Raw genomic sequence first — 24,852 nt, 5'->3', positions numbered from 1 at the left:
GCTCCCTGTGCTGGAGTCACCCCTGACTACAGAGCCCATGGCCTGCCAAATGCCAGCAATGTTGGCAACCCAAAACAGCTATCAAGTTGAGTTTGTGTCTGGATAAAAGCTAAAAACTAGAAATATCTATAAATACTGCTGTTTTTTAAACCTTTTTTTTCTAGCATTTCATTACTTCTGCTGGGAGTAAGTACAACGCTCTGGACAGCTGCTAGAGAGGTACGTGGTCAGATGGGGACACTAATTCCTAAGGTCCATGTTGTTATATCCTGTCAAGGGCTATTTGAAAGTAAATGTTTTTTTCAAAAACTGGTTGCTAAATTGCTCTCTACTTTTACAGATTGTTCTGGCAAGTGAACGGTAACTGAAAGCTTAAAGCACAGTTCATTTAGGAAACAATATATTAGTGTCTAGTGTCTGGTGTTTTCCTTCTGTGGTTTTCTGTGGGTGGAACCTGCTCACCACCTCCGTGGAACTGATTTAGAGAAAAGAGCTTGGCAAGGCCTCTGGAACAAGAACTTCAGAGTGAAGGTTCAGTCCTGAGGGGAGCAGCAAACAGTGTTACAGATATCATACGCTAGGCAGGGCTTTCTTCATTTCATGCAAACGCAAACAGCAGCTAGTTGTTCTCTGTGCTAGGGGCTGCACTCCTTGCATCAATCAGGTTCAGCTTGGCTTAGTTTAGTTGAAGACTGGATTGTTTCTACAGGGAGTGACAATTTGGAGTATTTTCATGTAGAAGGATAAAGGAGATGCAGGAGGAACATGGGCTTTCATTTCCAGCCTTGATTTTCCCAGCAGTACCCCTGAGGCCACAGTACCTGCGTCGTTGCTAGACGAGGGCTGAACATGCCGTACGCTGAGCAATTCCTCCCCACTCGGACAGTGCCACGATCTGACCCTGCCTTTTGAAGTGGGACTCCTCTCCTGAAGGGGTCAGAGTTGACCCGAGACAAATGTGAAAGACTGCTTAAAACTGCCCCAGAGATGTTCATTTCTTGGTAGGCATCTTGTTCTCACGTACGCAGAATGGCAGACATAGGGTGTGTTCTCTGGAACTCTTCGGACTGATATGCATTAAGAGACCATCTTTGTGAAACTTCAGATGGTGATGCCCATGGTGGCAGTGAAGGGGAAGGCAAGCTCCCAACTGACCTAGGAAGGGTAGTTCCAGAAACTCATTGGTTAGGTTTATGTACTAATGATGTCAGTATGGTGGGACACTCTAGCTGTTTGCAAAAGGCACAGACATGACTGGTTTGCTTTGTTTTATTTTATCTGGTTCTGTGAGAGTCATTGATCTTGATTAGAATCTGTATTTCTCAGTATTTGGATCCAGATCTGAAACTTAGCAGCATTCAAGGCTGTTAGTTTGTTTTCATTTACTAGGTTGACAGGGAAAAGTCAGAAACTTGATTGTTGACAAATAAAAAAATAAATGAAACCAATCAAGTACATTTCAGGCCAGCCCTCTGGTCCAGGCCTGTGCCAAGCAGCAATTCTGATTTTTAATGACATTTTTCTTCCTTGTAGAATCAAGGTGCCAGTCTTAAACTCTTCACCCAGGATTGCGAGAGACTATGTACAGAGTCTGAAATAGAAAAGGAGGGTGTCTTCGTGACTGGTGAGAGTGCAAGAGCCATCCATCCATCCTCAGAAATGCTCTGGACTGAAAAGGCCTTACAAGTAAAACATGGAGCTGTACAGACCTGTTCTCAGCACCAAGCTCCTTGTGATAAGAGAGAAGGTTGTCACCCAGAAGTCTTCTGTGAACGAGAAATTGACATTATTGGTAATGGCAACAAACCAAAGAATGACGTTTTGCCTTTTCCGTTAAGGTATATGGCTGCTGCTCCTGATAAACAAGAATGTGTGCGTGCTGTGCACTCTTCTGATCACACAGAGCTTTGTGATGAGCCAGGAGAGGAAGAGCAGAGGTGTAGCTTGGACACGTGCGGCAGCAGTGACACAGATACTTTCTGCAGTGCGTCATGTGCTGAAGCTCCATTTGAAGCTAATCCCGAGTCAGTCCTGGAATCTGGAGAACCTGGGTGCAAAGGACGTGCTGATGTATCTGCAGTGCATGACAAGCTGTGGAAACTTCATGAAGATGACTCCAGCTGCCAAATCCCATTTGCAACCCAGGGCATCACAAGTTTAGAAATTAGGGCGACAGCTATCGGAGCCACAGAGCTGAACCTTGTGCAGGAGACCTGCTCTGGTCATCCTCTGCCAATGAATGTAATGGAACATCAAGAACCTGTTGGTCAAGGACAAAGTCACAGCACTACCATGCAGCCAGCAACAACACGGAGAACGGAGAAAGAAGACTGTGGCATTTCTAGTATCCCGCTTAAAGCAGATGAAGCGTGTAACTGTGCATCCATAGGAAACATTTGTCTTGCACAAGTGGTTGGAACAGATGGTGTATGTCTGGATTCTAGCACTAGAAGTAAAATGGAAACACCATCCGTTTGTGTTTCAGCAAACTGTATCGCCTTCAACACAGAGGAGCACATGGAGCAGAAGCCCAATCAAATGCTAACTGACAGTAATGAGTCCACTCAAACGGCTGTTCCTTGGAAAGGAACGCTTGCCGGTAGTAACACTTTGCAAACATGGGAGGCAGGTTCTCCCCAAAGATTAAAAAGTGCTCAGGGCAGTAATTTAGTTTGTGACAAGGAAAAGCCTGCTTACGTGTCAGATGGGTTGCATGGGCCAACTGGACAATTGTTTCACACTGAGTACCACGTATCCTTGGTAAATGAGTCTGGAACTGGGCAAGGGTGTTGTATTAGGGCCTGTCATCCAGCACCAAAAGAACTGGCTCATAGCACTGAAGAGAAAGATGTTTTCCCCAGGGAAAATGCCAACCAGTTTGCACATGAAGAGCACTCTTCTGCTAGCACCATACATAGAAGATCTGATGGGAATTTACAAAAAGGCAATCAATCAGACTTGAATGCACAAACCGACAGTAATCCTGACAGTTATCTCTCAAAAGGTGATGGCTGTCAGGAATTTCAAGTTGTTTCTAATGCACAGAGATACGGTGATGTTATGCAACTGCCTGATTTAATTAAGACTGCTGAATCCATAACACGTAAGAATGTGCCCCAAAATACAGACCAACTGACAGAAATAGAAAAACAAGAGGTGCTTACTCCCGCCTCTGGGGTTCCATTATTCAGATATCTCAGTGTAGAAGTGCCCAGATATGAACCACATAAATCAGGAGAAGGACAGAGAGAGATTTGTGTAGGTGAGGCTTCCTGTGAGTCAGGAGTTAGTCATGTTTCAAAGAGCCAGACTGACGTTTTCCCTCAGAACACAGCAAAACAACCTGGATTTTTCGTGGCCAGCACCTTCAAGTCTGCTGAAGAGATAAAAACAGATTCTTCCAAAAATCAGACACATAGTTCTTTGAGTCTGCCATCATTGGGTGCCCCGCTGCGTGGAGAGGCTCGAAGTGAGTGCCACAGCGTGGCAGATGAGGCTTGTAGAGATAGCAGTGACGGGTTAGGTAGACAGCAGCTGACTGCAAGAGGAATGTTGCTGCTTGCCACACCTGTGAGCCAACCAGAGGGTCTTTGTACCCGAGTGTCCACAGTGGGGTATCCTGGTGTGGGAAGCCAGGTGGAAGGAGAGCCCACACAAACCGCAGTCAGCGCATTTGGAAATGTGAGTGTGCAGGGAGCATCGCAGTGTCACCTCCAGAGGGAGCCCGAAGGAAACAAGGAAGAAGCAATCTTGTGTGAAAATACACTAGAGGTTCAAAGAGCTGTTGAGTGTAACCCACGTGAAGCTGAAGCAAAATCTTCTCGCAGTTTAATTTGCTCCAAAGCTCAGAGACAGACTGAAAATATTGGCACTCAGCAGCCCTGTCCTGACAGGATCTCTGCTGGCAAGCTGGCTGGGGGTGATCATTCCATTCAGTCTCCTGCGACTCGTGAAGAGAAAGAAGCCGCGGCATCAGAGAGTGCAGTAAGTGGTTTAGTTCAATTGCCACTGGCCAATTCAGGGAATAACCAGTATTTTGAAGAGCAGCAACCCTGCAGCAGAACTCAGCCATTCTCCCCATCATCACCCACCTATGATCCATTCCCAGTCTGTGCGGAAAGGCTGAGAAATCCAGAAGGGCTAAAATCCCATCAGACATTGCCAACTGCTGCTGAGCCTGAGCCTGGCAAGTGTAGACAAGAGACAGCAAAGAGTGGACATCTGGCTGCTGGAGCTAAGAAGAAATTACCGCCAGCAACACTGTCCAAAAAGCCCCGTCTGGAGGAGAGAGGAACTGTCGGGAAGGTTCCCAGCTGTGGTAAAAGGTCTGTGAAGAGCGAGGCAGGTGTGATTCAGAAAGAGGATAGAAAAGAGCAAAGGAGACTAATTGTGAAAAAGGAGAGCAAAGGTAAGAGAAACTGCTTTCCATTCCTATCCTTTCTTACCAGTGTGGCTGCAGTACAGAATTCTCATTCATTAAACACATGACAAGCCCCACTTTGTTAAGTCCTGTGTCCCGCCTTCACCAATTCCAATTCCCAGTTCAGTGGAGTTTGTGACTGGTGCTGTGCCTGTGCCACAGGGTTGAGCCCTCCCTAACACCCTGCTCCTGCCTGACAAATAGGTTACCTTTATGAATCTTTTAGCTCCTTTACAGTGGTCACTTCTTCCTTTGTATCTTCGAGTAACTTTTCAGGTAAGAATGGTACCACAGAACTACACACACTATCACGTCTGCAAGCCCAGGACTTGCATGTTGTTATGTTCCCACAGGGCCAATTCCCAGTGATGCTGCTACCCTGGGGCTGCCCAGTGTGGCTGCCCTCCCTTGGTTGCCAGGTGGTTTTATTGCTAGCAAAGTGCCATCATCATTAGGAGGGTGCCTTTGATAAACTTGGTGTTTTGCAGTCCTGTCTGATGGCCAATGGCTGCTTCTGTACTCCTGTTCCTCACCATTAGTCATAAGTGACACTGATGAAATTAGCAATGTTAGACACAGAAAACTTGTAATTGAGGTGAGATTCAGGGCAGGAGGTTGCTGCCAGGTGAAACAATGCAGACAGAAGTAGCAGTAGTGTGACCTTCGACACTACTGCACAACACCACAAGATGAGGCACTTGTGGTTTTTGTTGGGCCTTTGCAAGGACCAACCAAGGTCTTGCTTTAGCCTTTTGACATTGCATTTCATGTTCACATCATCAAACAATGTAATAGGTCAGAGCAAGACTGAACTGTAACTACAGGTCAGGTACACAGCTATGAAGCTATTCAGATATTCTGATCGCACTGTGGTCTGGTGAGAGTTCTACTTTTCCAATCACATTTAAAAACCCCAGACTTCTCTCTATTGAAAGACGTGTCCTTTGCCAGAGACCCAAGTGAGTGAGAAGAGTGACACATCCCTTCAGGGCCAAGCAAGCATGCCGCGGTTCCTGAGAAATGCCTCATCTTTTTCCATGTAACTGAGACTGTGCTTAAGAAATGCACTGAACGTTCAGGCTTATATCGCATGAGACTGAATTTCTAAGCTGCCTCTGATCTGCGTCAGACTGATCTGGATGTGTGTTTGTGCCTCAGAGATTGTGTGGGGCTTTGCCCAGAGTTTTGGAGAGGCTGGTGTGATTACTCTGGTGTATCTGCTGTGGTCTCTTCTGTCTTATATTCAGTCACAGGAGGGACAACTCCATGGTTGGGCAGGGAGTCTGGAGCCATTAGTTCTAATTCTAGTTCTGTCACATACTGTCGGCATCATTTTAGCCCTGATTCAGCAAGGTTCTTAGGCCTAAGGACTTAGATGACTACAAGTTAAACATAGCAGCGCATTCCAGGTGCCTGACCCTTTGAGTTGGATCGAGCATTCCTTCAGCATTAGATGGGGAAACTTAGACTGCGGGAATGGGATGCTGAGGGAGATGTGTCATGCCAACTCTGATTCAGAGTGCAGCAGCCCAGAATGAACACAGTAGGAAACATAACGTCCTGCATTTTACATCCCTTACATCTAGCAGGGATGGCTCACTTGAGCACAGGGATGTATCATGATCCCAAAACCTTTCTCTAAGTACATGTTGATTCCTGTTCTTTCCAAGTACCCTCTGTCCTCCCTGCTCATGCCACGCCCACACGCAGAAGACCCTGGAGCGTTCTGAGACAGTTCTTAGCAGAGGGCCATGTTGTTGGGATTCCTGCTGTGTAACCATATGGTGTGCTCTACCTTTGTGGTGTCTTTCTCTGCTGACAAAACCAGCTGATTCTTTAGTCAAAGAGAAGGTGTTTTCATTAAGAAATTACTTTGTGCTGATGCCTTTTCAGGCTAGAACTTCCCTTGGGCCCTATTCCATAAGTTCAAAATATCTTCGCATTGAGAACATTTCCATTGACTGTGTGGGGCACAGAATCAGTCTTTTAGAACCTCCATATTTTAAAGCCTTGGTTTCTGCATCCAAAAAATCATCATTATTTACCAGTGTTGTCAGATTCATATCCTTAACCTCTGCAAATTGTTCTGGAATTCCTCTGAAATGCCAAAAGAATATCATTATCTCCTGATCCTAACCTATGCCTCTTCTCTTTGAAGCTCCCAAGCTGCTGAAGAAAATCCAAGCAGAGTTGTTCCCTGACTGCTCTGAAAACATTAAGCTGTGCTGCCAGTTTGGTGACATTTATGGTGACTCCACCGTTACATGGACTAAGGATTCCAAGTTACTTGCTCGGCTGCAGAGGACGTGAGTGAGCATTTCTGAAGGACTGGTACTTTCTGAGTAGTCTTTGGGAAAATATGGCAGTGAGTCACTCTTGGACCTGCTAGAAAGAATTAGTGTGACAGGTGCAAAAAGTGAATTTAATTGGGGTGATTAAGAATCATATCTCCACACAACGATTGATATTGGTTGTAGTTTGCATTCCATCACCAGCAGTTCCTCTCAGCCTGTTCATAAGTAGTCGCATCCAGCTCTCAAGTACTGTAAAAGATCAAATGAAGCCGGAAGCTCAGCACCCAGCCAAACCACATAAACACGCCTGGTTAATATGTGGGAGGCTGTCCCTGCAAGATGGGAGCTAATTGCTGACACAACTACCGTGCAATGTAGAGCTTGGCGTGATTATTCTGCAGTAGCAATACAAGCTGGGGGATGAATGGATTGAGAGCAGCCCTGCAGAGGAGGACTTGGGCTATGGGTGGACAAAACTGAATGCGAGCCAGCAACGTGCGCTCGCAGCCCAGAAAGGCAACCGTATCCTGGGCTGTGTCAGAAGCAAATGGCCCAGCAGGCAAGGGAGGGGATTCTCTGCTCTGATGAGCCCTCACCTGGAGCCCAGTGTCCAGCTCTGGGGTCTTCAGCACAAAATTAACGTTACCCAAAGTAAAGCCAGAAAATGTTTCTATTGCAATGCACGATTCTGCAAAAAAGAAAGAAGTTTTGCAGGAAGGCACCTTCTGGGATGTTCTTTTCAGGGGAGAGAAAATCTTTCAGGAGTTGGTTAAACTTCCCATGTCATTCTAATTTGTACTGTTTTAACTATGTTGATTTTGATTACAGTGTTGCAATATCCATTGTAATATTGGTACGTATCATTATCTGCTAGATAATTTTGCAGTGTTTTAGCAAGTATACAGTGCAGAGATATCAAATTTATCAGTTTTTTTGCGGTGATAACGAGTAATCTATGTGATGACATAAGATACTGCATTTTAACTTAATAGGTTAAACATATTCAAAGTGTTGGAACAAGAGTGGAATACAGAAGAGATTTAGAGCAAGAGAGATCCCTAATTACAGTAGAGTGCAGTGGAAATTTCCCTCCCGTGACAACTGAAACCTGACTGATTTGTGTGTGCCCAGGCACTCTGCCTTCTCTCAGACGTGCATATGGATCTGCAGAAGGGCAGAATCTGGGCTGTTGGGTACATCTGTGTTAACAAAGTGTTAATGTGGAACATTAATGTGTTGCAGCGCCCAGGACAACTCTCCCGTCTCTTTGGCCATAGCTAAAGCCAGTAACAAAGACCAGGGAATGTATTACTGCTGCTTGCACAATGCATATGGGAAGGTGACTGCAGAGTTCAATCTGACTTCAGAAGGTAAATACCGGCTTGTAATTCAGATTAACAATAGTGCCAGTGGCACTTTCCATATGTACTTTTTTACTTGCCATCTGTTTCCTCTTAGTGCTGGAACATCTCTCAGGCTTTCAGAATTGTGAAGGTGAGTACACACTCCTGCTTGAACGTGTGCTAAGTCTTTGTTTCTTCTGATTTCCACATATAACAAAGGAGGGAAAATACAGCCAGATGGAGACACCGTGACAGTTACGCCATGGGAAGCTATGGGGACCCATGGAAGCCATTGGATCAGAGTTGTATTTTTGCACACTGTCTTTCCCTTTTGCCCTCACCTCTCCTGTGCCATCACAGTTAAAACTCACTTTAATTTGTGGGAGTTTTGTATGTGAGGTACCCTCACATAAGATAGAGTGGTTTGTGCAGGGTGATGGAGCACCTGCCATGACAAACTGTTGATTTGGACTTCCCTGCATGACTTCTTGTTAGCTTGATGAATGAGCACTTCACGTGGTACAGAGCCATAACCTGGAGTCACATCGTGCAGAGACACAGACTCGCACAGGGCAGTGTGTTTAATCTAAAGCTCTGCTGGCAGAAAACCTTGGCAGTGGTGTGTGAACACATGGTCTTTGCAAGTCACCTACTGGGTAACTTTACTCTGAGAGAGACGAGCGTGGAGATCTGGAATGCTTTCCTCATATGTTAATTTGTGGTTAATCGCACTCTGCGTATGTCTTGCCGTGCTGCGGCTAAAGATAGTGCATTGCACGTGGCTTATTGCTGAACTCACCATACTAGTCGAGTGCTTCACTTGGACAGTTGACTGCAGGAGGACGTTGTGCAGAGCATCGTGGCTTTGTCTTTTAGGTGTGGAAGAAATTGAATTCATGCAGCTCATGTTCAGAGAGGATTTCATCAGCGACAGCTATTTTGGTGGGAACCTGCACGGACTAATAGCGACAGAAGAGCTTCACTTTGGTGAAGGCATGCACCGGAAAGCCTTCCGGAGTAAGGTGATGCAGGGCCTTGTGCCAGTGTTTGGTCCTGGCCACTCCTGCGTTCTCAAAGTGCACAATGCTATCATGTATGGGACCAAGAGCAAGGACGATCTAGTGCAGAAGAACTACAAGCTGGCCCTGCAGGTGAGCATCCCCTGCCCTTGGTAAGCAAGAGTGGTGGGGAAAAGCTGTCTTGCAAATATTGACAAGTGATCAGATGTTTTGAGTGATATTCCACAGGCTTATCTGTTTGTGATACAGGAATGCTACGTCCAAAATACTGCGAGAGAGTATGCCAAGATCTATGCAGCTGAAGCTGAGCTCTTGGAAGGCTTTGGGGAAGTACCAGAGTAAGTATATATATGTATTTATATACATCTGCACATGTGTGTGTGCTTGTTGTCCTGTGCCCCAGCTGACCGCTGGCTGCCAGGAGTAATTACTGAGGAAGAGTGGGGGGATCCTGAGGACAGTGTTACAGCTGGAGTAAGGACTGGGTACTACTGAGTATCGAGGTGGTGAGAGAGAGACCATCCCACTGGAGAAGGATACTAAGGAGTAAAGACGGTAAAGAGCAGACTAGAGGCAGGATTTTGATACAAATTTAGAGGACATTACTTGTACTAGTGGAATCATACCAGTAGGTGGTGCTACCAGTATCATCTAGTAACAGTGTGGGGGGGGAAGATAAGTCAGGCCTTCCCGCTATCCATTGAAAATGAAATCCTGATAGAAATCCTGGTAATTCTGACGCTGGTAGGGAGTCACTTCTTAGGGAAGAGGCTTGATCCAGAAAGCTCGACTCTGGTTCTAGGTTTTCCCAAAGACTGGTTGGGTTTGTTTCGGAGGTTTCCCATTTCCCAAATACGTGTAGGTCAGACCAACAGCTCCATACAGGTTCAGCTCCACCTCTGAGGCTGGGAAGTGGTGCCTTGAGGGTTTGGTAATAGATCTTTTTCAAAGGATTTGCTGTTCCAGTGTCGGGTGACCTCGTACAGTTGAATTTGCAGCGGATGATTTAAATTCTATCTGCCTGGCATCAAGGATAAGACCTGCATGCTTGACAGCGGGCTGAATCCCCACGTCTGTTTAGGTGACACAAGATCTGCTCAGCTGTCCTGATCCATTGAACAAGAAGAGCACTTAAAACACAACCTCTGGAATGATTCCTTAAAGCCAACTTTTTGGGATTAGAAAGAGTGATGGAATGGCAGTGAAATCTTTAGGGAAGATATTAGGGAAAATCAGCCTCTTTTCTGAGAATACAAATCTGTGTTTGAGAGATTCCACTGGTGTGGGATATAGACCCTAGTTAGATACTAGAGAGAGCAGAGCAGGTACCCTGTGGAAAGTGGAGATCTAGATCAAATCACAGGCACATGGAAGGTTTGGATCTGGTGCTTTATTTTGAGCAGTTGGCTGGAAGACAGCGGATAGGAGCAAAACACGACGATTTGTACACACTTTTGGTTTGCTTTTGAATTTCAGGACTTTAAAATTAGATTCCTTTCTGCTAGCCAGCCCTTGTCAGACCAGACTTGTATTTGAAAGAGGGGATATTCCTTGCAACATTTTGTGAGAGAAACAGAGCATGAGAAAAGCCGTCCACCTTCTCCAGAGGTAGCCTTAAAGCTGCAGTGTCAGCCTGTCGGTACACATGTGACTGTCAGAGAAGGCTGAGGAAAGGATAAAGCGCTGCCCTGTGACAGTCGGTGGCCTTGCAGGCAAACATTTGTAAGACGGGCAGATTGAGAAGTTCTGGGCCTTGACATTACCTAGGATGCTTCCATGACAGAGCAGTACTAACATTTTGGTTAACTGGTGACCCATTTCTCTCTTGCATTGGGCAGCAATATGAAACTGTATTGGGCCTTGTACACTAACAAAAGCTCTTTGCTTTAATGATGCAGTAAAGCTAAGCTGATACCATGCCTTGAGTGAGTCAGAGAGAACTAGACGCATGCCTGCAGGTGCCGTGGTTGTTCCTTACAAAGAGAATAACCACTGGTATGAAGGGCATTTGCACTGCTTTGACTGCCTGTGCTCTAACAGTAAGGGTGGAATACCACCACAACAGATAATGAATGGTGTCAGTAAAGCCTGGATGTGGGCCAGTTCTGGGAGACTCACACAGAAGTGCTCTGGTTGTGAGTTGTTCTCTGTCCCGTGATTAATTCTTCTGGACCTTCTTTCAAAGTATATAGAGCACATGTGCATGCTTGCAATCCTGCCATTCCCAGGATCCAGCACAAGTACATCTGGAAGCACCTGCACTGCCCCGCTGGCAGTGTTGCTCTGAGATTGAAGACAGACTGTAAAAAGCAACTAGAGATATATGTTGCGGTGACCATTCCTCTCCCCAACTTGTTCTGAGATGCTGTTAGCAGCTCTTGTGAGCTAGCAGATAAAACAAGCAAGCGTCCTTTATCGTGCAGGGCTTAGATTTGGGACATAGTAGGGCAATATTAGAAAGCATGCTGTGAAAAAATTTACGTGCCTTTAAGTAATATTAAGAAATAATCACATAGAGGATAATGCAAATAGGTTCTTGAGCTACCTAGAAGTTCCCAGTCTTATCCAGATTCCTCGTGGCTTGGCTTAGACTTGGTAGCTGTTCATTCACACTCTGAGACCACTGGCCACTTTGTTCCTCACTCCTTCACTGGCAGACCTCTCTGGATGTCATTAGTTTTTTCTCCTTACTTTCAGGATCATTCCTATTTTTCTTGTTCATCGCCCTGCCAATAACATCCCCTATGCGACGGTGGAGGAGGAGCTGGTTGGGGAGTTTGTGAAGTACTCTGTCAGGGATGGCAAGGAGGTGAATTTCCTGAGGAGAGACTCGGAGGCTGGCCAGAAGTGTTGCACCTTCCAGCACTGGGTGTATGAGAAGACCAGCGGGAACTTGCTTGTCACTGACCTGCAAGGTGAGTTGTCTGAGGGCAGGTGATACAACAGCTTTCCTGTGATACTGGCTGAGGACCACTCACTGTCAGTCCCCGTGGCTGCAGAACTTCCAGAGACTCACTTCGGAGCAATGTTAGCCTTGGCTTTCTGCGTCTGGCAATGCTGAATGTCCTCCTTCCACAACCATGTGATGGGTAGAGGGCAGAGTCCCCTCCAGAGGCAGACAGGACCATGGCTCTGTGCTTGTTCCATATAGCATCTCATGCAGATCTGAATGAAAAATAGGAGAGAGACTGTTAGGATAATTAATTTTTCAGCCTCTTCTAAGTGCGCTGTGTTTATTTGTATGTGTGTGTTACCCCAAGGATGAAAGACATCAACAAACTGCCTGCTGTGGGGAAGCCAAACAGCAGGAATGGTGTCAGAGCCTCTCGGGATCGCCGACCCGAAGGACTGTGTACCTGCTGCTGTTGAAGAGAAGCATCCTTCCTCTCCAGTCAGCTTCTCATTTACATACCTAGGCTGCATCTTTCAGGTGCACCAGCTGAGATTTCTGAGGGTGTTCTGTGAGGAAAGTGGGCTTGAGACCATCATTTTCCTGTGCAGAAAAAATTGCACACTACAGGGCTGGGTTTTGCCTGTAAACAAGGCAACAAAGGGACAGGTTAGAACTCAGAGTTTCTGGAAATACTGAATGAGAGAAGGATTTTGGTTCTCTCACCCGTAAAATAAAAATAAGGCTGACTGACCATTGCTATTTGATTAGCAAAACAAATATGCAGTTCCTGCTGATGGACATTGCAAAGTTTGCAAAGCATTAAAACCACAAAGCCCGTAAATAAATACACATATCCCAGGGCAGGTGCATAAGCAAAGATTTTGTATGTTTCTTAAAATGCTGTCACCAAAGTCTAACCCTTCTTTTCCTCCTCTGATCAAGGCCAGGAAACACATTATGCTCTGCTTATCACCTTGCTATCTGTAACTGCTCATATGAGGCTGATTTCTAGAAACCGCTGGCTATACAGAGCACAAATACCCTATTTTAATTGGGGGACTTTGAAATCTTTTGAATAAATAGTGACAAATAATTAACATTGAAAAGCTTGACTCAATATTTATTGCCATGATCCAGGGTGCTCTTGCATCTGAAGGTATTTGTAGGAATGCTAGTGTAACACAAGCTGTTTCCTTGATGCCCTGTAGGTGTTGGAATGAAGTTAACTGACGTTGGCATAGCAACTCTGGCCAAAGGGTGAGTGAAAAATGATTTCTCAGCAGCATGGCTTTGCTTCACACGTCAGTCTCTGCACGGTGTAAGTATGTGGGGGAGGGTGTGCTGGACGTTTCTGCTTGCTTTAACTCTGGGAGAAATCAATCCTCATCTGACTCTTCTTTTTGGTCATATTTCTGGGAACTCGGCTACAAGGGAAACATATTTAGTTTGTTCTGAAAGTGGAGCTACACTGTAGATGGGGCTTTGCTTTTCCTTCCTGCCTCCTTTCAAACAGGCGTATTCAAAGGGCGTTTCAAGACTGACATCAACGTCTCTGGTGACTTAGAAGCCCTTCGTGAACAAGCTGTTGGGTATTGCTGTTTGTCATTTAGCTAATGATATTACTGTAAGACAGCAGATTTTTCCTGGTCATGTATTATTCTGTCATGCTCCTTTCCCAGAAAGGACACTTCTTCTTTAATGTCTGCACTCTGATTGTAATGGGCCTGGATGGGGAAAACAAACAAATGCATGGAATTCATCTCTATTGCTGGCTATTGCTGCCTTTGGTAGTGTGCATCCCCACCACACATGTTGGGGAGAACATACATAATCCTAGTTAACTAAAAATACGGTATAATACTGTTCCGATATTAATTGTACTGTTCAGGAAGATCCAAAGCTGATTTGTTTGTGTAATTGCCTATAGAAATTCCAAGGTTCCTGAACCATTCTTTGCAGAGGGCATGGCCTCACTGGTCACACACAGCTCTTCTGTCTCCGGTTCTTCTGAACCTGGGCCAGTCACATCAGGACAAACAAAAAATAGCCTTGGGAAATGCTTCTGTGGTCCTTGATGAGTGGAAAAACATCCATGTTGTTCCTGACTGGAATGTAAATTAAATACGATTCCACTTTCAGTCTAAGATTAAACATGACCAGGGAAAATAAAACCTAGAAAAACAATCCATCACCCCACCGTGCTCACAGTGTTACCAAGCTTTCAGGTAATCCACATCCTGGTACAAACTGTTATTGATGAGCCTGCAAAAGCCAAGATCGGAATGGTCATGAATTATTCAGGGCCGTTATTTATCCCCCGGTGTTTCTTCTAAACCAAACACTATAAATGGCACGTGTTAAAATTCTGTGCCTACACTTGGCATTGCTCGTTGCAGTTAGTGATTTCCTTGGGGGTCTACTCTCCTATTCCAGGTCTGAATAGACATTTCTGGATAAGCATTTATGTACCCTTTGTCTTGTCTTTCCCTTCCTTCCTGTGGAAAGACTGATGTTTCAGCCGTTAACATTCTTCCATGTAATTACGATCTTTTGTCGCCTCTGTGTCTGTCTGAGCAGTAAATTGAACCGAAGGGTCCTTTGTTCCGTGGGCTGAGGTGGCTGCAGTGCAGTTTCTGTCAGCAGAGGGAGAAGCTGAACCAGAAACAGAAAAGCCTGGCCCTGTCGTTAACGCCTCAGAGCCGGGCGGGCGGTTCGGTGGGTCTGTGGTGAGCGAGGGCAGCACGGCGAGTGGTGGCTTCTGAGCGCGAGCGGGGAGCCCTGGGGCCCGGGTGTTGATCCAGAGTGGCAAACGCAAAGGGGAAGGCGTCGGGAACTGAGTGACCCGCGGCCGTGGTGGTTACGGGGTGCTTGTGCCAGATGGGATCTGAAAGGCTGCCTGGATGTAGGGCGCAGACAAATTTAGTTATACTCGGCATGGCAACGAGAGGCACTGAGGAGTTTAAGACTGGGGACAAGTCCAACATTCCCCTTTCAGTTTTAGGGAAGGTTTGGCTTGGGTCAGCCCTCAGCTGTCGAGTTTAGGAGATGGAATTCTATCTGAATTTTATGTATTGGTCCACTAGCCAGTGCATTGATAGTGTGTGCAGTGCAAAATAACAGATCCCTGTGTTTCAAGGCTTGGAACAGTTGATAGTTTGGTGTTACTGAACACAGAGTACACGAGGGCAACACAGGCTGTGTGGTTTAGAAGGCATCACTAACAGAGCTGTAACAGCACAGAATGGTTTGAATTAAGCTCTCAAGCCCTGCCGCGTTAGAGCAGAGCTGGGGTCTGTCCAGAACAAATGATCCAGCCTGGAAGTACAAGGAGGGCTCTGTGGAAGCGGTGCCTGACACACAGCAAGCAGCTCAGGCGCAGGACTTGGGTCTCACAGCTGCAGGCTGGCATTTCTGTGGCTGCTGCATGACCGAGGGGTGTCTGCACGCTGCTGGGCCAAGCCAGGCTCAGCTGGGCCTCTCGCTTCCAAAGGGGACAGGGAGTGTTACCGAGGCAATTACAGCCATGAGGTCAAACACAAACCTGTTGCTTTAAGAGAAGGGAAGTGAGGATGGATCGGTTTTAGAGCAAAGCTGGTGAAATAAAAATAGTCATGTTTTTTTAATGTAACTATTCTGTCTCTTTTGATAAGATACTTATGCTCTCACTTTTACTGCAGTGTCTGGCATTTGTTGAATGCTAAAGCTGAAGTCAGTTAGCAGATCAGTCAGTGATTCATTTAAAGTGCGTCTCACCCACAGTATGGTCTGAGCAAAGGCTACGATTTCTGCTCTTTGTTTCTTCCAAGCAAACAGGAGGTGACAGAGACCAAATGCCAGCAGGAGAGGCACTTAGACTTTTATTTACTTCATGAGAGAAGTGGATGTTTTTAGCTCAGCTTTTTCAGTGCAAGATTATTTCCACAAAGAAACGAGTATTATCAGAATCTCATAGCATGGGAAAAACATGAAGAAGTTTTCTTTAGCTGCAGCGAAGTGGCTTCCTGGGAGAAAAGAGAGCAAGAGAAGGAGTGCATGCTCCCTCTGCGGCCCGGAATTGAAATAGCCAGCATGCAGTGCCTCGAAACTCCTCACCTAACAGACAGCCTGGAGGTACTTGCCATTACCATCCCTGCCCAAACACCCCTACACAAGTGCAGGAGAAGTGGAGCCTCTCCATCAGTCTGGCAGCAGAACAGAGAATTTCAAACGCCGCAGTATGGAGGCTGTCTGCAGGGAGCCCCTCATCTCCTTGGGCACTGGCAGCTCCATACAATTAGCTGCAAAGTCTTCATCATCCTGGCTGCTGTAGCCTGTGGGAAATCATGTGGGAGCCATCCTCGATGGGCAGGCACCGTGGCAATGTGTGAGGGCAGCAGCAAGGTGTGCCGATACCTTTTTTTGGCTGAAGGCCCTGCCAGTGTACATCACCACTTGGGGATGTGCCTGAACAAGCAATAAATATTGCCTTTTAGACTCTAAGATTCTCATTATCCTCCAAGGAGATTTCTTTCCTCCTGGGGTGGAATTCCTGATGCTAGGGAAGCAGCCGGCCTGTGGTCTCAGCTTCTCTATAGAGGAACATGAGGGATGCAGAACAGGGCAGTGAGATGTCAATGGAGGCAGCTATAATTCCCTGCTGTGGCAGGGTGTTTATTGTATTTACACCACTGCACCAAGTCTTTTGCAGAAGAGAATCTGCCAAACTGTTGCAATAAAGATGTTCATCTGTCAGAGTTTGACCTTCTCAGGAGAGCCCTGTTTTCTTTAGCACTGCATGAGGGAAGAGGCTCTCTGGAATGCTGTGCCATGGGCCTGTTGTGCTGTGTCAGTGCTAGATCTGGTTTGTGTGGTCTTCACGCAGTGAGAACTCACAATTCAGGTCTGGAGCACTGTGTGTCAGGAGAACAGAGGGAAAGGTAGAACTTAATGAGGTGACCGCGACAGGAGAGGAGGACCCTGGCCTTTCTTCTCTCTTCGCCATCCTGGTTATTTGACCAAAAATTACCCCTTTAAAAAGGAGGTAAGGAAAGCTGATGGAACTGCAGAAGGACCAGAAGGACAGTCAGCAGCCAATGGCAGGGCAAGAAGAGGGATACGCATGCTATGCCAGCTCCCTAGCTCTGCTAGCCTGCTGAAGAGAGGAAGGGTAACAGGGGGAGATGTGGTGGGAGCTGTGAAGGCTGGGTGAGGCTGCCTTTTTCAGAAATGCTCTTTCCATCCTCCTTCCCAAAGGCGCTTTGCTCCTGGAGATACTGCCATCAGGCCTGGAGGAGGGAAGGGCTAGCACAGGAGTGATGTACGTGTTTGGATGAGAACAGCTCTGGTTCTGACAACACCTCATGCGGCAGCCTTGTCTCTTCATGGCAGTCTAAAGAGCTATTCGTAGAGAGGGATGTAGCACAGATTTCGTTTATATAGCACTGAGACCAAGTTAGCCAGCAGGCGCTTGTATTCCCAGCTAAATGAAATGGAAAACAGTAGCCAGGATGCAGACCACAGAACTGTGCCTCCTTAGCCATTGTCCATCCTCTGTCACTGCTTGTTGCCTGGTTTCCTTCACCTCAACGGCTCAGTTGGTTTTCGGTGGCAGAGTCGGTGCTTCTCAGAACAGTGTGGGTGGAAGAGACTTGCTTAATGTTTTCCAGTTGCTTATGAGTCAGCCGCCATACTCTGCCCCCCTGTGCTGACAATAAATCTTGAAATCCCGTTTGGCTTTTTTTTTCTTTGTTGCTACAGATACAAAGGTTTTAAAGGCAACTGCTCGATTTCCTTCATCGAGCAGTTCAGAGCCCTCCACCAGTGCAATCAGTACTGTGAGATGTTTGGGCTGAAATCTCTCCGAAGCACTCATCAGAAACAGAGGAAAGCAGCTTCCATGAAAAGCAAAAACCTACCAAACTCATCGACTGTAAAGAAAACAGTGCCCAAGAAAGCGAGAGAACCTAGAGGCTTCGTTCCTTCAGAGCACTGAGTTCACCGTCCCATCTCATGGAGACTCCTTTTGAGGCTACATCGCAGTGATGGGCACCAGTGACCTTGTGGGGGATAACTCCAACCTCTTGCCGTATGACATGATTCTGAAGTCATCCTGATGCAGATGCAGGCAATGAAGATGGGAGCTGATTTGATGGTCTTGGTACCTGCAGTTTAACTCTGGGACAAGGTTTTGAAGACAAACCAAGCCTCATTGTGTGGCTCTTCGGTGTATTGGTGTTTGCACTTTTGGGGTCACTTATGGTGGCACGCACGGTTGCTGGGGAGCCTCTTCCCCTCTGTATGTCTGTGACCCCGTGGGCTCAGCTGCTGCATACACATCAACGTGTTCAAGATGCCACTCTAACAGTTTTGCACAGTGTTGCTCAAGCTGCTGTAGAAAAATTGTTCTATTTCCTAGACTTTTGCATATTGTAATCCTACTGTAATCCTATTTTCTGGTAATTAATCCTATATTCTATACCTATAATCCTATATTCCTGTCATTTTTTCTCCCTCTTGCATGTCTTTTAATGGAAACCAAAGCCATTCACGATTGGATATATCTGTCTTCTGCCCACCCCAGTTAGCCAGCATCTTTAAGGTCCTCAAAAAGTGGTGTCATCAGGTTAAGGATGGGCAACGTTTGATTCACCATGGAATTCCTTGCTTTCCATGCAAGCTTCCTTGAGTCTGCAGTTGACCCCATGGCATGGTACTGCTGTGCTTGCACTGGTCCTATCATAGGATGGAGTTTTGGAGCCTGTGTGTTGCCAAACACTGCCACCCAAAATAAACAATTGGATGTGGAGGGTATAGCAGTGCCTGGGAGCATTTCCAGCAGTGACTTCTCTGTGTGATGTAGTAACATGACCAGTGCCGTGGGCCAGTTCCTGTCGGATCCAGAGTGCCTGAACTGGAAAAGATGCTGTGCACTGCTGAGCTTCGGGGTGGCTTACATGGAGACCTGCAGCTGGAGGAGGGAGCTGTGCGTGTCAGGGCACTGCCACGAGTTTACCAGAGGGGTAGTTGGACACACAGCCTGCAGTGCCTGACACGGAATGCAAACAGGACATGGTCAGGCTTCTTATCTCTGCATGGGATCAGTCAGAGGTGGTGCCAGTAACTGGTACCTCTGTGCGAGGGTCCTGTCAGAACTGAGGGAGAGAAAGGTGATTTCAGGCTCTGCTTTGTAATCAGAAGCAGTGGGTGCCAAATAAGAGAGAAACCTGAGGGTTAGCTGATCCTGGGGACAGAAACTCATCTGCTAGCAGCATGAATGTAACATCTGAGCTTGTCCTCCTGGGCTCCCTTTGTGGCTCAGGGAGGCCTTTCAATGGCATTCAGAACAAAGGGCAGGTCATCCAGCAAACAAACAATTGGAGTAGGTTAGATTAGCTGTGCCACAGGCTCTGCATTTTAAATGCCTACGGCTACATGGCATGGAGTTCTTGGGTGGAGGAGACCAGCCACCCAATGGTATTGCGGAGATTAGGACGGTACTGCAGTCCACTTGAATTAAATGTATCAAAGACTCTGAAAGATGGGTTCTTTAATAGAAAATGCCAATGAAAGGAGAAACTTTGAGTGTGACTGGAATTGGGATGAAAACACGGAGAATGAGACCTTGACAAAGCAATAGCAACGTGCTGAGGGTGGGGAGCTCTTCATTTCCAAGCAGAGGTGAATGGCAGTGTTTTGAGACAGTGAAGCATCTGAAGTGTCACAGGAGAGCAGAGGTGGGGAGGTATGGGGAGCAGAAGTTGTGAAGGAACTCTCAAGCACAGCAGGCAGGAGGAGGTGTGGCACATGGGGCTGGTCCTACTGATCCCGGCTGGCTGCAGGGAAGAGGCTTGCCCAGGGAATTCCCACTGTTCTGCTGTCCCAGTTGTTTAAACCAGGAACCAGTCTTGAGTTTCTCTCTCAGCCAGAAAGAAGCCAGTGTTTGTGAGATGGAGTGTGGCCAGAGAGCAAAGCTCAGAGCAAGAGATTAAGTTCACATGGGTTCTCGGAGCACCGGTGCATGACCATGGTTCCATCCCTGCTCTTGTTTGTAGGACAGAGTCAGAACTTTCTTCCCTCTCCGTAGAATCACAGAACCGCTAAGGCTGGAAGGGACATCTAAGGTCATCCAGTCCAACCGCCAGCCAAACATTCATTAATCAAAACCTGGAGAACATGTTTACACCTGTTGTCAAGATAAGCACAGCAGAAACCATACGTCTGGACGAGGATGTTTGTGTTCTGCATGTCCATGGAACACAGTGCAAGGAAGGGCTCTATGCTCTGTGTTGCCTTCCAAAGAAGAGATGATGACATCCTTGTCCCCAACAGTGAGTGCAAGTGAATCTTTTGGAATGTTTTCCTCTGTCCTGTGATCCTGCTGAGGGAGCGCTAGTGAAGAACTTGGCCCACATTCTAGTTACATTTCTGTTATGATGGATTTGATATTTTTCATTCGTCATCCAATTAGGCTTCATATCTGTACTCAGAAGCTAATTTTCATTCTCTTCTCATTGATCTCACAGAGTGAATGTGTCCATGGAGCATTGTATAATTACAAGCCGTCATATTAAGATTAAATAGACGTGCTCCCAGCTAAAATGGATGCTTTTCCACTGCTCCAGCATTTATTGAACCAGTTTTGTTTGTTAATAGACATATTACGTTGCTGATGGGTTATGGCACTGTGTGAGTCAGGATTCCTGAATATCTGTCACTGGGAAGTCTAAAACTGATGCTAATAGGAAAGCCTAGCAATGCTCTGGTTTATAGCAGTCATTTTCTGTAGCAGAACAAAAGCTCCAGTTCTAATAATATCACACGATCCTGTTCAAACTCAGTCGTTGCCCTTGGGGTCAGCTACAAGTGCAATTACACTGAAATAATTATACATTAATAGCTCCCAAAGCAGAAAATGCCTGACTGGTTCCCTCAGGTTCAAGCCATCTCGACAAGTGCTAAAGCCTTGCCCTGTCGTAGCTCTCGGATGCTCTTTGTGTAGCGAAGGAGAGCAGAGCACTGAGTCTGTGCCTCTCCTTTGTCTCCTCTTGCCCCATCCTCCTCCCCGCTCTGAGCTGCCCATCGTGCCCCTGCATCTGCCAGGAGGAGCTCTGTGCCAGGAACACCTTGTCTGGGCCGGCCCCGCTCAGAACCAGCCTCAGTTCCTTAAGGGGGTCTCTGGATTATGACGGAAAGGTTAAAATGTAGGTACCCTGACAGGGACACCGCAAGAGCTCTGCGTGCATGACAGAAACTGATGGGAAGTGGTGAGCAACAGCCTCTTTGTCTGCCCATGCCTCAAGTTGCATGTCAGATTTTTTTAGTTGCTAGCGATTGCTGTTCTTCGTGGGCTGTAACCAGCCACTCTGCCCACCCTGGCCTTGCTGTTAGAGACAATGCACATGCACCCTGTGTCAGGAAGTATTGCCTGCCCCTCTGAAAGTGACGAGTGCATCTCAGTTCCACCATGTACAAAGGTCTGGGCCGAGAAGTCAGGCTGGGAAAGGGAAGTGTGGTCCTGTTCATGTCAGCTGGCTTCAATGGCAAGAGAAGGATTTGATTGGTAGAACCAGGGTGCTACCTTGCTGTGCCTGTGCATCGGGGTTAAACCCCAGCTGGCACCTGGACACTCACTGCCTGGGTGGGATGGGAGAGAGAATGGGAGGGATAAAGGTGAGGGAACTCATGGGCTAGAGTAATGACAGTTTAATGGGGAAAGCAGGAGCTGCGCATGCAAACAGTGTTCTCGCTGGGCTCTAGATTTAATGGCGCATTGAGATGGATGAGAGAAACAGCTCCATTTTACAGTGCTTTGATCTGAGCCAGAAATGCTTTTTGCCTTTTACATAAGGGAACCAGAACATGGAGTTTGTGAGCAAGGGAAATAAATGTGTGTTGTAATCTCAGCAGAGGCATCAGCAGAGCAGAAAGTGGAACCCATTTTTTAGAGGAGCACTAGGAGGTTAATTGTTGCTGCTAGTATTATTATGTTAATAAATATCCTTAGGCACCCTCAGAATGAATGGAAGGTGCTGTTTCCTGACAGCCGTTTTAAGATGTTCTGCTTCTCACAGGGCACCACTGTAGTTCAAGCTGAAGCACTGACACTTTGAGGTTTACATGCTACCACACACCCTAACAGTAATAAACACTCCAGAGCTTCTGCAGGATCCTTCTTGTTCAGAGGCCATTATTGACATGAATGGCCAGCCTGGTTCTGGAATAGTGGGACATATCTCTGGAGGGCAAGGAATTTTCTCTGAAGCTGGAAAGTTGAGAAGCTCTTAACCAAAATGCCTGGAGCATTGTTTAAGCTGTGCAGGAAGAGAGACGCTTGCCATGGGAGTCAGATTGTTCTTTAAGTTTCCAGCTGGACTGCTGGGTTTGGGGACTTGAGTCCATGACTGGCTGCCCTTGCATAAGTAGATGGTTGGAGCACTGTGATGTTGATACCCAGTGTTCCTGCATTCCCTGCTTTGCTGATTGCCTGGCCCCAGGTCTCCAGATGATGTGACTTCCGAAGGCAGCTTAAGTATTCTGAGTGCTGTGCCTTCACTATTTCCCCACTTCAAGGACATGTAGGTTGGGGAGCCCTCATAGAAAGGAGGCAGCGTGTTTCCCAACCCTCTCCTTGTACTGCAGAGCAAGAGAAAATAGCATGCAGTTTCTACTGGAGGAACTGCTAGCGTCCCTCCTGGGGCTCACCTCCACGTAACCTCACAGTGAGTGGCAGGGATGCAGCTCCTTTATACCTTAATTTCCTTTTATTGCTCTTCAAGGAACCTCAGTCTCTAATATTTGTGTGGGTGCTATAAAGGTCGTGTTGCTCCACAGTAAAAGCCTTGGTAAATAACCTCTCATTTCTGAGTTCTAAAAGCACAGCAGTAATAAAGTGATAGGCAGGGAGGATTATCTATGCTGCTCTCCTGCCATGGAGCACCAGGGGCATGTTAGGAACTCTTTGCCTACTGAGGTACTTACCATCAGGGCCCAGCAGAAAGGCTTTATGGCACACACCAGCAGGCTGGGGCCACACAAATGGGTTTGAGTGGGCTTCTTGTGTGATGCAGGGAACAGCAGAGGGAGGAATAACAGCAGGATATTTCTTTCCATCCATTCATGCTTTATCTGGTAGGTTTATTGTTCCTGAAAGCAAAACTGGATCAGGGAAGGGGAGGCCAAGGTGTGTGAGATATATGGGACAGGATGAAGTCAGGGGAGAGCATCTGGCACACATCTCTCTAAAGAGACTTCATGTCCCTTAGAGCGACATTAAAGGGATGGGGGGCATGGGTGGTAGTCTGTCCACTCTCCAATTGGAGAAGGGGTTTGAGCAAAAAGGGTGGAATTGAGCGGGTGAATGAATGGCTGTGGAACTGGTACCATGTTCAAGGTCTCAGCTTCCCATACTGCTTGCCTTGTCTCTGTGCTCCCACACCCACTGTGCCTCCCACCTCCCCTCTGCCTCGTCTGCCATTGCCCCTGCTCCTTCCCCTTCCCTGCCACTGCAACTGATGTTCACTTGGGACAGCAGGGTTGGAAGAAGAAAAAAAGCACCCAAAAGTCTTTTTTCTGTAGGCAATAAGCTTTGTCCTTTTTCTTTTGCAGTTCTGCACTGGTTTATCAGGAGGCTGCTGGATTACTGTCCATTCAGGCACCTTTCCTCGCTGTGTCAGATGCCTGCGCAGAGGGGGAGGGTGGGTTCACAGCACTGAGGTCACAAATTGTGAATGCAAACAGTGACTGGGGGGGGTGGTAGTTTGAGGTTGTGGCAGCCTGTTTTGGGTTCTGTGAAGACTTGTGTGTTATAATGTGAAGTGCAGAGAATTCTTTCAAAACTGCCTAGACTGGAACTCAATTTTAATATGCACCATTGTGGTTCTTCCACTAATTTTCAGCAGTAGGCATTGCTAATGACTGTTCCACGGCAATGACTTGTGGAAGAAAACAAGGTTTAGGTAATAAGGTGAAGTAACTCATTGAAGATGGTCTGTTGGGAAACACTGTGCAGTAAAACTGGTTGCACATGGGAACAGAGTGTAATCTATAAATGATGAATTGCACACATTCATACCTGGTCTCTTCCTGCAACTCTCTTCACAGCCGTAGGAACCTTCCTATTCCGTATCTATGCCTGGTTATGAGCATGAGGAAGGGTGGGGTTTGGAACGTGCCGGTGAATACTAAGGTTACCAGTCTCATTGCAAGCTGGAGCGCAATGTTCTCTGAGCCTGTAACTTGGATCGTTTGATGGGAGTTAGGCTTCTCAGTGCAGTGTTGGCACCTGGCTTTCGTTAAGCCCTTTGCAGCTTCCTACAGAGGATTCCTATTCTTTACAAGAGTTTTCAGAAGAATTCCTGTGGGGAAATTGTGACCATTCCCAAATGAGTAGGTTGAGAGTATGCAACAACGGACTTGACTGTGGTGCTCAAATCATGCATACAGTTGTGACATGGGAGAAAACAAAGCATTGGGCCCTGAGTAAATAGTGGTTCAAGTTAGAGGTAATCACTTTTATCAGAATTTTGGGAAGTGTTCTGTATGAAAGCTGTCACGAGTGTCTTGGTCAATTAATGTTCCAAATGTATTGTTTAATTTGGTGCCAGGGTAAGAGCCAGAGTCTCACTGCATCAGCCAGTTGGCTTTGGTGCTCTTGTCCTGGTCGGTTTGGCAGGGAAAGGCAAATCCCCAGCTGGCCTTGTTTTGCAGGGGTAATCACAGTCCCAATGATTCCAGTGATGCCATTGTAACGATGATTCCTTAAGGTGACTTGTGTGCTGTATGATGGGAACCTGGAAGTGCTTGTGGCAGAGTCGCTATTTCCCAGACTGTGGTACTTTACTAATAAATGAAAGAGCAGAATTGTCCTGACATAGGTATAAAGAGGTTCTTTATTCCTCAGCATGGT

General features: G+C 46.7%; 1 protein-coding gene and 1 long non-coding RNA gene across 4 annotated transcripts in view; both read left to right on the top strand.

The window, feature by feature from the left end:
• ALPK2 (alpha kinase 2) overlaps positions 1-18,432 on the top strand; it is a 30,901-nt gene extending 12,469 nt beyond the window's left edge. For all 3 annotated transcript variants that reach the window (XM_069880251.1, XM_069880249.1, XM_069880250.1), the window contains exons 3-11: positions 1,534-4,408; positions 6,579-6,726; positions 7,957-8,084; positions 8,173-8,208; positions 8,934-9,208; positions 9,326-9,414; positions 11,774-11,991; positions 13,178-13,226; positions 17,706-18,432. In XM_069880251.1, coding sequence (XP_069736352.1) covers positions 1,534-4,408; positions 6,579-6,726; positions 7,957-8,084; positions 8,173-8,208; positions 8,934-9,208; positions 9,326-9,414; positions 11,774-11,991; positions 13,178-13,226; positions 17,706-17,940 — 4,053 coding nt within the window. In that variant the 3' untranslated portion in view covers positions 17,941-18,432. The remainder of the gene's footprint in view (positions 1-1,533; positions 4,409-6,578; positions 6,727-7,956; positions 8,085-8,172; positions 8,209-8,933; positions 9,209-9,325; positions 9,415-11,773; positions 11,992-13,177; positions 13,227-17,705) is intronic.
• A 1,405-nt stretch (positions 18,433-19,837) lies between these two features.
• LOC138733127 (uncharacterized) lies at positions 19,838-24,815 on the top strand. The gene is made up of 2 exons (XR_011339375.1): positions 19,838-20,275; positions 23,553-24,815. It is a non-coding gene; the product is annotated as an uncharacterized lncRNA (long non-coding RNA).
• The last annotated feature ends 37 nt before the right edge of the window (positions 24,816-24,852 follow it).

This window comes from Phaenicophaeus curvirostris, chromosome Z (assembly GCF_032191515.1).
Source record: "Phaenicophaeus curvirostris isolate KB17595 chromosome Z, BPBGC_Pcur_1.0, whole genome shotgun sequence".
Lineage (NCBI taxonomy): Eukaryota > Metazoa > Chordata > Aves > Cuculiformes > Cuculidae > Phaenicophaeus > Phaenicophaeus curvirostris.
The sequence above is the reverse complement of the archived record's forward strand: the minus strand, read 5'-3'. Positions and strand labels throughout refer to the sequence as shown.